General features: G+C 39.3%; 1 protein-coding gene across 7 annotated transcripts in view; it reads right to left on the reverse strand.

The window, feature by feature from the left end:
- The window catches only part of LOC123979583 (kinesin light chain 1), a 55,534-nt gene extending 45,400 nt beyond the window's left edge, over positions 1-10,134 (reverse strand). For 2 of the 7 annotated variants that reach the window (XM_046063568.1, XM_046063564.1), the window contains exons 1-3: positions 9,634-10,130; positions 2,251-2,518; positions 90-320 (exon numbers count right to left, since the gene is read on the reverse strand). In XM_046063568.1, the coding sequence (XP_045919524.1) occupies positions 90-320; positions 2,251-2,517 (498 nt within the window). In that variant the 5' untranslated portion in view covers position 2,518; positions 9,634-10,130. Of the gene's footprint in view, positions 1-89; positions 321-2,250; positions 2,519-9,633 lie in introns of all 7 variants that reach the window. The other 5 variants (XM_046063567.1, XM_046063569.1, XM_046063565.1 and 2 more) reach the window with 4 other exon arrangements.
- Positions 10,135-13,274: the final 3,140 nt, after the last annotated feature.

The following is a 13,274-nucleotide window of genomic DNA, read 5'->3' on the forward strand; positions in this document are numbered from 1 at the left end:
CTTTGTTTTGTAATTCTATTTCAGTCATAAGATGTCTGGTCAAACATGTGGGCAGGATAACACACTCTGAAGAAGACCTGAGGACTCACAGATGGGGACAAGTCCTCGTCGTACTTCTTCAGCTGGTTCATGAACTCCAGGTGTTTCTTCTCCTCCTCCAGCTGGGCCACACTCTGCTCGCTCTTCTGCAGTTTCTGCTGCGTCCCGGCCAGCTCGTCCCTCAGCCACTGGTTCTCCTGGCAGAGCCGGCGTACCTGAGCCCGCAGCTTCTGCTTCTCCGACTCCACCGAACTCAGGTGGCTCGACAGCGCCATCATCACCTGGACAAAAAGGAGCAGGTTTTTCTTAACACACAAAGAGTTGCTTCGTAATTTAATAATACAAATAAAACCACATAGCTTGGATCGTGGAGTTATCAAGAAGACAATAAATTCAGGTATCGCCAAAAAAAAAAAAAACACATTGGGGTAATAATATTTATATTAGTTCCTAGTCCTTTACAGATGACCCTGGGCTGAGTATTAGGCTGACTGGGCTGTATAAAACATTTATACCAAAACCTTTTTATTCCTGTGATATTCAAGAGTATCTCAAAAAAAAGGATCACAATACCAAAATATATAAATAAAGAACTAAAACTACCAGGTGTACACTCCCCACCAGAGCCAAAAATGTGTACATTACTGTGAGGCCCTTAGGGTAAAAGCATACACCAAAGAGTATACGGTCTAAGGTGAGAGGCTGGGAGGGGTGTAATTAGACCAAGAGTTTGAAGTGTAAAGACATTAGAGGTGCCAGGAGGAAAATGATGCAGAAAAATGTGAATCACACTGTACTTCAGCACAACTGCAAGCTACCCAAAAAGCTGAAGGTGGATATTAAAGTCTGCATGGTGCAGTGTATTGTATATTTAATAGACAAAGCCTGCTGGGAGATGGAGAGGAGATGCTGCGACAGTGAGTCATCAGTGACTCACAGGCCAATGTTTGCCAACAGGGAAATGACACAACTGATTGTTAGCTTAAACTTTCTCTGAAAATTATGTATTTTCTAAAATGTTTTATTTCTGAGCTTAGAAGATAAATAAAAGGGTGACACAGGGGTGTTTAAACTTATAAATCTGCACTGGAATTTATGTGTATACTTTGTTTTCTTGGTCTGTTATTATTTGCATCACTACAGCAAGACAGATTGCTGTCAGCTAAAGGTCACTTCACACCGGCAGCATTTTTTAAGTGTTTCTGGAATATTCTTGAAGTCTGTCAGTCTGAATTCTCATGAATCAAAATGTCCTTCTACTGTAAAACTTTGGTTAACAGCCCGGGCTTTTATTTTCTAAAATCACTGAATTGACCCTGCTTATATTTGGGACCGTCCATATGGGACAGGCCTTTAATTCCTTTTGCACAAAGCTAAAATAGGGTACTATGAAAAAGTTTATTTCAAACAGTATGAATATTACTTTATTAATAATATCAATACGCTCCAACAGATGGCTTATGCACTTTTATTTTGGCGAAAACAAGCATACCCAACAACAGGTGCAGGGTGCAGAGAAAAGAGAGCAGAGAGCAATGGACTTCATGTGACAGTATTAAAAACTTGGATGAATTTTTATAAAAAAGCTGTTTTGATTCTTTTGATCAGTGGACCCTTACAGACTAAAGGAATATAAATAATAAAGGAATGGACACATACGGATGTAACGACCAGTTCAAAGGTAGGGAGTCTGCACTTTTTTTTTTTTTTTTTTCCCATCTCTTGTTTACCATGCCGATAAATCTGAATGAGTTAGGCTTTGGAGCTAATTGTTTCTGTAAATGAACTAAACTAATGAACTGTGGAGAATCTAACCGATCTAACGATGTGTAGCATGTCCATACTCTCAAAAGTAGAAATATTTATACTTGTATTCATGATCTAAGCAGCTTAGAACTAGCTAAACCAGGCAACCCAGCGGGCTTTAACAGGTTTTAACATTACACATAACGTTACCCCACAGCAGGCCAGTTAACGGAGTAGGCGGCTATTGACTTGGTTATTAATGGCAGTTTTACGGTATGTAACGCCTCCTATGGAGCCTACCTGAACTTTTTCTACATTGAATGTCCAATTTTAATCGGAGCCGTGTGGCTGAAAGGACAGCTGGTTCAGAGGATAGTGACACCGTAACAAGTTGAAGAACAAGCCTGCTGTTTCAGTTGATAGTGATCAATGACTGGCAGACTCTGGGAAGCTGTAGAGACATACCTGTGCCTCGCTCAGCCCGAGCTCCAGCATCTCCAGGGACTTGCGGATCATGTGGGACTTCTCCTCCACCAGGACTCCCTCCTCATCCTGCTTCAGGCAGCGCAGCGTTCCCAGCAGGCCATCCAGGATGGAGTGGTGCTCCTGCTTCAGGGCATCCAGCCCCTGGATCACCTGCTTGGTCCGGGAGATGATCTCATCCTGGGACAGCTTCTCCCCAGGGTCCTCCTCCTCCTTCACGCACACCATGGTGGACATGTCCTCACGCATCCTGCAGATTTAACAACAGAGGAAGGAAAGCTGATGTCAGAATGATGTATAAATCCATTTTTCAGTCGCTAAAATTGTTTTAAAGGAGGTCCAATTCTGTTTTTTGGCTTTTTCCCTCTCCTTCATTGAGTTACATATTTTGCATGTAATAGGTTTGCAGGTGAAAGTGAAAAAGCCCAAAGGGAGTTCCCATCTCCCACAGGAAACTCTGCTCTGAACTGCTTGAAAACAGCTTGTTTGTAGTCCAGCCTTTTCCCTTTTATCCCTGTGACGTCACATCAAAATGTTCCCTCTGAAACTCTTGCTCCAGTCCATGTTGCTAAGCTGGTAAGGGGAACATGTACAGCTAAACCAAAGCCGTGTTTACCGGTTTCTCACGAAACGCCCTACTCTGCTTCTGATTGGCTAGTAGTCCTTAACTAGGAACTGCGCATGTGCAACTCTCAACAAAGATCTTGCAGAGGCAAGATGTATAGCTCCATAGCTAAAATGAAGCCTTCAACCCACAGGGTGAAAAGTGGAGCTGCAGCAATGTGCAGTATGAAAATATGATGTTTTTTTTTTTTTAAATGAAACCATGTAAACCTGTTCTGGTAGACCTCTAAATAAGATTTTGACCCTGAAAATGAGCATAATATGACCTCTTTAACTAATGCTGTATTATGCAGTATGTCCCAGGAGAGGAGACAAATCTAAACAGTTTATATGTTAGCGCTTGCTGCAGTAAAACTTAAAAGGTCGTAGACAGGACCATTGGGAAAAGGGGAAGTCACAGACTGAGCTTCAACAGAAACTTGTACCATATTGATGAATGTGGAGAAACCATTAATGAGCAAGCACGTAACCTTCAGATGTTTCATTCAAAGTTGTTTCCTCCTGACCTTTTCTGGTCACATGGCCTCTACACAGCCTTTTAAAGCCCTGCCAGTGATTCATCTCTCTTTACGATCAATACTCAGACAAAAAGGTTAGACCCATGTGTTTGTGACTGGACATCTCTCGGTTCAGGGGTATCGCTCAGTTTGAGAGAATTAATAAGAAAGGTTCATGCTTCCCTCTCCAAATAAAGTCAAGGTGCCTTTGAGAGAGGAGCTGAATGACCCACCTGCTCTGCTTGAAACGCTCAGTACAGCGTGTGAGAAGCAGCACGTTGAGGAACACGGGTTAAAATGTAATGCGGCATTTCAAAATGCTGTTTGAAGTGCTTGAAGTGAAAAAACGGGAGGAGTCATCACTTAAGATGCTTTTAGGAACGAAAAAATGGGGGACTTTGGTGTAGCTGTGATGAAAAGTTTAACCCAAAACCACAGACACTAAACCTGCAGCCTGCTGACAGTTCAAATCCTGATCTGAGGCTTGTGGGCTGTGTGTGGTTTACTGAAAACGACAGATATGAGGTGAGGATTGTCAAAAAATATAACTCTGACACAGTGAAAAACTTAACCAGAGAAAGAGTGGCTGCCTCCAGTCTTCACGTTTGTTTTATGGTTTGTTATATAACATATATAACATAAAGTGTAACTCTTATAAATTTAAGTCATCATTTTTATTAGCTTCACCTGTATCTAGCCAGTTTTAATCCAACCAAAACAAACTGCGAAAATATAACACAATCTTAGAAAAAAAAAGTTATACTTTTAGTTATAATTCAAATACAATTTTATAAATATCAATCCTCCATTGCAGTAAAGGAATAGCAGCCTTAAATGTTCATATTCGTAATTACAATAATAATCTGCTTCTTAGAGCTGCCATAATGCAGTCATAGCACATAATCAGATCCTGAATCAGCCTTGGTGATTAAGGAGGAAGACTACAAGGTGTAGCAGGTAAAACCGATGCTATTATTATGAACATATTAGCTAAACGATGCAGGTTCATATCTGTTCCCCTGACACTGACCCCCAAATCCTCCCCTGACTTTCTTTGTTTTGTATTCATTACACACACACACACACAAACTTAAGAGGATTATGGCTCAGCGCTTCGGCAGCAGTTGTAGCGAGCTGCCTAATAAATCTCGGCAAGCATGATGAACTGAAACTGCAAACGCTCTCTCAGCTGAACAGTTACAGCAATTTACTGCCCAGCTCTGTGAAAAATACAGAAATTAAACAACTTTAAAATTAGCCTTATCCTTAACAATCTAACATGTTGAAGCAGCGTGCCCACCTCAGAATAAAAAGCTGCTGTGGAACCAGGTGAAGCAGCAGACTTGTCTTGAACTGCCTCAGATTTCACATTTCAGTTCAAGTGTGGAAGAAAGAAAGAAGGAAAAAAACCCAAAACAACTACAGCTGAAGATCGCCGTGAGCAGACGGAGGAAGAGTTATAACCCTGATCGCTCCATGTGACTCAGCAACCAGCCTGCAGCCTATCAGCTGACAGCAGGGCAGGAAACGGACGCTGTGTGGAGGAGGAGATTGAAAACAGCAGCTCCAGGTGAGCAGAGCTGTGCAGCAGCACGAGGGAATATTCTGTGAAATCAACTTGAAAAAATATATAACATGAACCTCACGCCTGAAAAATGTCCTAATATTGTTGGCAAACTGCCAAAAGGCTGATTATTATTATAATTACATGCAAAATGATTAGTATTCATCCTGTTGTTGGTGTTTTACTTGTTTCCCCATGTTCTTAAATGACACTTTTATAATGCAATTACTTTCTTAGAAACACCTACAAATAAAAGAATTAGGATTTAATTATAGCTGAGCCTGCTGATTGTTTTCTCGATTAACCGATTAATTGTTTGGTCTGTAAAATGCTTTCTTGTTTAGTCAAAATATTCTGTTTCTTGTCAAAAAAGACAAATAAAACCATCAAATCCTCACAATTAAGAAGCTGGAACAAGTTGACATTATGTTAATTAGGAAAATGCACATCATGTCAGACGCCAGTGTTTCCTTTGCATCCATTCAGCTCCCAATACCTCGCTGTTGTCAATTACCTTAAACACATATCCTTCAAGATGTAATGGTCAAAATAAAAGTTGTTCTTATGTCTTATCTTGTTTCTTATCCTTAACCCTTTGTTATTATTATACTCATTATACTAGTCTGTCCACATCTGCAGGGTTTATGTCAGAGCTGTGAAATTGTTTTATTGTTTCCCTTTCTAGCTGTAACTTCTCTGTCATTCTCTTTCATTATTAAATCTTTCAAAGACAACAGTTTTTGTAACTCAATTATTTGCCCTCAACAGTAATATAATATTGACCATGACCTAAAGCACCCCAAACTGCAAAGAACAAGACAGACAACTATCACTGCAGGCTGCGTAATACAGAAGTGAAAGTGACAACGAAAGCCTTTCTTCCTGTTCTGATCCAACAATATTTTATTTCTAGCATCAGATGGGTCTCAAAGCACAAAGCATCATGGGGAAAGCCAGAGAAAACTATTTCTGATGTTAACTTTTGAAATGCAAATAGCTGCCTCGCAGCTGAGCGTCCGGGGATGCTGCAGCTCCTCATGTCTGCAGGTTCAGGCCGTGATATAAGGCAATGGGGAGGCTGAAGACAAATGTGGATGAGGTGGGGGTAGAATATGGATGAGAGGGGGTGGGTTGTGTTTGGGACCAATGAAGAAGAGGAACAGTAAGTGCTTGCTCTGGGCTTCATGCATGAGGATGGCGCTGGTAGCAAGAAGAGCAGCACTATGAGAACAATCTTAGTCAGCGATGTGTGGGCTGATAGTAATGATTCACATCCACATTCAAAAAGAGAGAGTCTGAAAGACTTAAAGTTCACTTTACAGGATTCCTTTTTAATTATCCATGATTTAAAGGAAGTTAGAGTTGTTCTATCTGTAACCTGTGAATCAAAACATTTTGAATTTGCAGAAAACTGAAAAGCTATGAGAGCTGCCGCTGAGCACAAATAACACAGCAGAAAAAAGTTGTCTGACATTTTATCACCTTTTAAAGTTGCTTAATTACACATCCAACAGCTATGGAGCAACATTATCATTCATATAAAGTTGTGCCTTTGGCCATGTGACAAATTAAAGTCAGGTTTTAGCTCGATTTTGGCATTTTCACACTAAAATGTTCCACTTTCTTCACCAGTCAGTCTCCAACTTTGCCTGTCTCTACTATTTGGTGCTGGGCAGCCTAGGCTGTGGTGTAAAATGGGTTTGTCAGAGCTTTTTTTCAGGAAACATCTGCCTGTTGAGAGTGGTGACACAAAACAGTGTCACAGTTGGAGTCTGGAAACCAAAAACAAAAAAAAGAAGCTAAAAGATGCTATAAAACTGTAAAGTTGGAGGGAACTGCAGAGTGGGCTGATAATTAGTCAAGTTATCCATTATTAATATAAAAACATTGATGTTAGCTGCTTTAAAATGATCAAGCTTGTTTACGTATAGGGCTGCAACTAACGATTATTTTCATTATAGATCAGTCTATCATTTTTACGATGAATCAATTAGTTGTTTGGTCCATAATATATCAGAAAATGGTGAAAAATGTTTATTCCCAAAGGCCAAAGTGATGTCCTCAAATGTCCTGTTTTGTCCTCAACCCGATGATGTTAAGTTTACTGTCATAGAGGACAAAAGAAGCCAAAAAATAATTACATTTGAGAATCAAAATAGTTGCAGATTAATTGCAGCTCTGTTTATTTATATCTTGTACCGTTACTGTTGCACTTTGTGATCATGCTAAACATCATCATCGTCTTACTCAACTATCCAACAGTTACTTGTGACAACATTAGCTGAAGAGGCCACAAAAAGGGTTAACAAATCAGACATGACACGGCTGAAACACAGGAAATAACCAGTTAGATTGGGATCGATACTAAAACAGATTTAGTTGTCTTTGTCTGGTGGACATCAGGAACTACAGGCAACAGATCAATAATGCTGAGGAGGTGGAACAAAACTGCCTAATTCTGTGTAAGTTTATTGGCCTTAAGCTGTTGTGTATATTTGTCATTTCCTTAAATGAGTTTCAGGCTCACTTCTGAAAGCCCTCACATGACGAGACCAATAAAAAAAAAATTATTTCCATGAGCAAGCCTCGGGCGAGAGATTAAATTTATCATTCAAACATCTGAAGTGGTGGCTCTGATCTACGGAGACAGTAGTGGCGTCGCTCGCTCCTCGCTGCAGCACCCCTGAAGGCACCGAGAGAATTTACTGGATTTATTTTGACTTTGATATATAACTCGCTTCAGGACTTTACACTGATTAAGTTTCAGGTTTTAAGACGGTGCTACCAAAACTAGGATGAAGAATAACGCTGAGATGGTAGACCGAATTAGTTCCTCCTGATTTCCTCATTAGGCCCATTTATGTCTCTGCTTTTCTACCAGACATTTCTCATAGCTGATAATTTCACACTATTCAGCTTACATCAGAGCCATCATGAAAGATCTAGTTGTCTGAGTGATATATGACGGCGCCATCGTACCACAAGATAAACATAAATTCAGAAAATCTGTTTAAAATATGCAAATTTTGACAAACAAAAAACAAGGGTAGTGGTTTACATATGATCCTGCTCCAATGCAAAAACCTTAACAATAACTTATATCTTCAATATTATATATTATTATAACATAAGTTGCAGGACATTCCCTCCATTGACATCTTCCTGTGCCTTACTTGGGATGTCTAATGTGTGTGTAGGTACAGTGAACCGGCACTAAATGTAAAATGCATATCTGTACATCATTTTTGTCTTCTGGAAGTTCATGATCCAAAAGTTATTAGTTATTATTTTATTGACAACGTAAACTCAGTTGCCGTTTATTAAGTGCACTGCGCTAAAGCTAATTCCCTTTGTTAAAAAGATCAACTTTTGTTGAACCTGTTTACAAAGGTGTTGTTATATTGAGAGGTGTTTCTAATGTTTAATCTGCCCTCTGTAATATAAGTAGAGTGGAGTAACTATTAGAAACACCTCTTTGTATAAAACACTGCCATTTAAAAGCACTGGTACTGCAACAAACTGGATTGTGCTTATATTTTAATTAACCAATTACTCTTTGGGTCTATAAAATATCAGATGAAAGTAAAAAAATTCCATTCACACTTTGCTAAAACCCACGATTATGTCTTCAAATATTCAATTTCAATTAAATGTAATTCATTATCACCTCTTTGAAAGTACAAGTATAGAACAGTACAATAAAAGTGTACTGCACCTCCTCTCTGTCAGGTTTTAGCAGGGATAATGTTTTAGTGATGTGCAGGTTTGCATGTTTTCCCTGCAGAAAAGCACCGCATGCTTCTCAAGCCGACCTGCAGCACTACAACAAATTCTGCTGCGACAACACATGATTCTCATTTCCCAGGAGCAGCAAGCACTCTATAAAAAAAGGTCAACACACAAAAGCTCTGGGATCTCTGAGCCAACAACAAGCTGTCCCTGGAGAGCAGAGGGGTGTTAGCCTGGGGGAGGAGCCCTGCAGGTTGTCATGTGCACTCCTTCAGGGCAAGGCAGACAAAACTCTCCAAAAATACTTGTGTGTATTCCTGAGATTTCTGTCATACCGTGTTGGCTCAAGATATCAAGCGTGCCTGAAGCTCAAATATTCATAGACACCTCCCAGTCTGTCCTGTTTTCAGATCCCAGCTGTGAGTCCCCCCCACACTGAGATCCACTGTCCCTCTGAAGCGGTCTCCTCAACACAGACAGCCTTCACAGCCCTCAGCCCTGCTCTGAATATCAATGAAAGGACATCCAGGACAGCCAACAATCACATGACATATTCCAACATCAAGGCTTTAAGGGTGCCGCTGCGGCCAACAAGTGCATCTTCCTACTGGTGTCTTTCTTACGCTCCTGCTGCTTCGTCCTAGCTATGGATTAACCTGAAGAACCAGTTCGTGTCACACAGACTAACTAACCACGGTGTCAGCTAACTCTGAGCTAGCACCTCTCTCCTCTCAGTGACAGTTAATGTGCAGCTTATGGCGACCCATTCCTGCAATTAACATAAACATCAAGGAGGCATCTCATTAAAAACACGGGCGCCCAAACATTATACAACGTTAATAATTCAAATGAGTGTCGGTTTGACAAAAATGACACAGATTAAAATTTCCTGAAAGAGGTCAGTTAATTAGTTGTTGATGAATTCCAAGAAATACACGGAGCCATTCTTACCGTTCTCTTGGACATCCGTTGCCAATGTAGCTTGACTGTAACGCTCGTTTTCTTCACGGCTTTCCCTTTTAAATCACAGCTTTTTTTTAAACGGAGGGATTTTTTCTTTGATGGACAGCGTTTGCCGATAAATGTAAAAATGTTTAATCATAAAACACTATTTTCCAAACTGTCCCCGGTATGTTTCGCCGACTGACGCTGGACTTCAACTGCATCAACCGCCGTTTACTGATGACCAGCTAGCTACATAGCTAGCCACCGAAGCTAACTGTCACAACACTGACTTTAGTCGGAGCCACACGTGAAGAGCCTGTTCCCCTTCGGTGCCATGGCAGGAACAGGTCCGTGAAACTAGTTTGATCGCGGCTTCATGGGGATGAATGCGAAGTTGACTAGTCGCCGATGAAGATGACAGCTCCCTGGATGACTGACTGGCTGAGCGCTGCGTGAAAATGGCGTTACCCGGGGCCCCCCCTGCTCTTCCCCGGTAATGATGTCATCCCTGCCCGGATTAAAGGGGAAGCTGCGGGCACAAAGTCGAGCCTCCAGATTTATTCTTGAACACTGATGGAGGAAGTTTTCAAGTACTTATACCACATTTAAATACGCTCTGTTACAAGTAAATGTCATTCATTGAAAAGTATGGAGGTATAATCAGAAAAATGTACTTTAAGAATTAAAAGCAAGTATTCAAATCCTTTACTTAAGTAAAAGTACGACTACTTCACTGTCAAAAATACTATGTGACAAGTAAAAGTACTGCATTGAAAATGAAAGTATAATCAGAAAAATGTACTTTTCAATTCAAAGCAGTGTTTGATTTAAGTTTAAGTTCAGTTCATTTATTATTATGCCAAGTGGAAACTTGACTTGCAGTCAGGGCACACAATAAAACATACAAGGATCAGATTAACAACACAAGTACAAAGAAACAAACAACAACAAAATGTGACCAGTACATACAGTACAATAAAAACATTTAACTTTCTCTAAAATGTGAGGTTACCTGAGACGATTTAGCAGAGTTACAGCACAGGGAACAAACAAGTTTTCACTCCTATTAAACTTGAATCATGGCACCTTACTGTAAAAAAAAAAAGTGGGCTACTGGATTGAAAATGTGACTTAAGTAAAAGTATGGAAGTTTAATCAGGAAAATGTACTTAAAGTATTAAAAGTAAAAATACTAAATGCAGAATAAAAAATGTCCCCTGTGACTGTTATACTATTATATCACTATATTATTATTACTCATGTATTCATGTAAAAGCAGTTGTAGTTGGTTGAGGTGGCGCTCATGTTGAACTATTTTGTATTCGACTGCAACTAATGATTAATTTCTCAGTTAATCGATTGATTTTTTGGTTTAGTAAACATTCTGAGAAATGCAATTACCCAGAGGCCAAAGTCACACCTTCAAAGTATTAAAATAATTCAAAGGAAAAGCAGCAATATTTGTGAAGCTAGAACCATTAAATGTTTTACTATTATCAAAACAGTTACCCATTAATTTTGTCAATCAATTATTTGTTTTAGATGTACTAAGATGTATAAACTGTTGGCTAATTTATAACAAAACATAATATTTGTATGTACAAATCTGAATCTGTAAAGTTACTAGTTACTTACAGCTGTCAGATAAGTAAAGAAAATGAAAATACTTAAGTAAAGTACAGTAAAGTTGTGGCTAAATACAGTACTTAAGTAAATGTACTTAATTATTTTCCACCACTGTAGTTATTATCCAACATTTCAGTATTAATTTCTGTAGTTTTACAAAATCTGGCATTCCTGTACATTTATTTATCGTATGTCAATGACCCCACATTTTTCAGAAGAGAAACTTTTTGAAGTTTTGTGGTTTGTGTGATATGAATAAACCGACAGACATTTTACCAATCAATGGTGAAAGTTTCTCGGTGTCTTTTCTCTGGTGCATTGTATAAGTGACTGAGCAGCACGAACACAGAGAAATCTGACACAAAACAGACAGAAATGTAACTTTCTCCACATTCATTCTGCCTCCACAGACAGGAACTCAATAGAGCCATAAGACATTATCTTGAGCAAAGTTGAAAATACACCCTTGCAAAGATTTGGAGTTGTTATAGTTGTATCGTACCAGTAAATCTCAAATTAATTTGTAATCCTGTCCATCAAGTAGACAAGTTGAAATAATTCGTCTAAGAACAATTAGGAAATCTCTGTCTGAGCCATTGTGGGTTTTATAGTAAAGAGTTTCTAGTGAACACCCTGCTGATGGGAAGATTTCCGACTGTTTTTCAGTGCAATTATAAGAAATAAATCAAATCAACAGCTCATCTTTTTGTCTGTCTCCAAGTGAGCGGTGAATATATGTCAGTACATAGAGTGGGGTTAGATCCAAACACAACGATGCACTAAAAACAAATCCAAACACTTGATGGGAGGGCGGGTGAATATTTTATTTCTCATCATCAGGTGGTAGGAGTGCTGTTTTTCTTGCCGCTGTGTCGATTAGTAACAGTCCTCCACATGTTCTTTAGGGAGACTCGGGCCATGAGCAAGGTGATGGTGAAGTTACGTCGGTACCATTCACTGGATATGACACGGAGAGGGGAAAAGAGAATTAGAGGAAGTGTTTTCAAGTTAAAACCACTGATACAGTATGACTTTACAACCTCAACCGATTAGAGACTTTTCAAGCCTCAAACTTTCCAGACTTCAGACCTTATTTGAGATCAACTATTTGAGTACAAATATCTAGATGTTGATTATGTAAATAAATGGTTTTAAAATCCAACTGTTAACACGTATGTTACATTCTGACTACGTGTGCCGTTATGTTGCCAAATATTTGCCAGACGATTGTAGCTGTAGCTCATACAAATCAGTTCAATGGCCGTTCAGTCCACACTCCTGCTGTGAAACATCTGTTGCCCAAAGAGTAAACTTTACACATATTATTTTCCCTTAACATATTTAATAAATATTGTATCATTGTTCCCCCTATATGTTTTAGTCTCTTTTATAAATGGGAACAGGAAATGAGCTGAAAAAGTTAAATGTGTCTGTGCAGCGTTGTTTATTCACTGTAACCATGGAAACAATGATGTTTCCTTACACAGAAAAGATCTGTAATATGTATCTGAAAGATCTGTCTGTCTATAATCACTGCGTAACTCATAAAAATTGTTTAGACCTATCTATATTTGGTTATTTTAACAATAATTTAGAAAAGCGGATATCCATGACAACCCAGAGTTGAGACCAGGAGGCAGAGTCGCAGTTTAACACACTTCTCTGCCCTTCTTTTTCAGCAGTTACCCACCCAAAACCCTACGCAGAGTCGCAGTCTAACACACTTCTCTGCTCCTCCATTTCAGGAGTTACTTAGTGAAAATCCTATAGTGACGGTGTCTGTCCCCCGACCATTGAAATTATTTAAAAAGGTAAACAGAAGAGGAGCTGTGCATAAAAACCTCATAAAAATTAAAACCACAAGAGCAATAGTGCAAATGAATAGGAGAGTTAAATGTGGACTCTTAAACATCAGATCTCTCTCTTCTAAAGGTGTACTAGTAAATGAACTAATATCAGATTATGATATTGATTTATTTGGTCTTACTGAAACCTGGCTGGGTGATGGAGAATATGTTAGC

The sequence above is a fragment of the Micropterus dolomieu genome, linkage group LG11, assembly GCF_021292245.1.
Source record: "Micropterus dolomieu isolate WLL.071019.BEF.003 ecotype Adirondacks linkage group LG11, ASM2129224v1, whole genome shotgun sequence".
NCBI lineage: Eukaryota > Metazoa > Chordata > Actinopteri > Centrarchiformes > Centrarchidae > Micropterus > Micropterus dolomieu.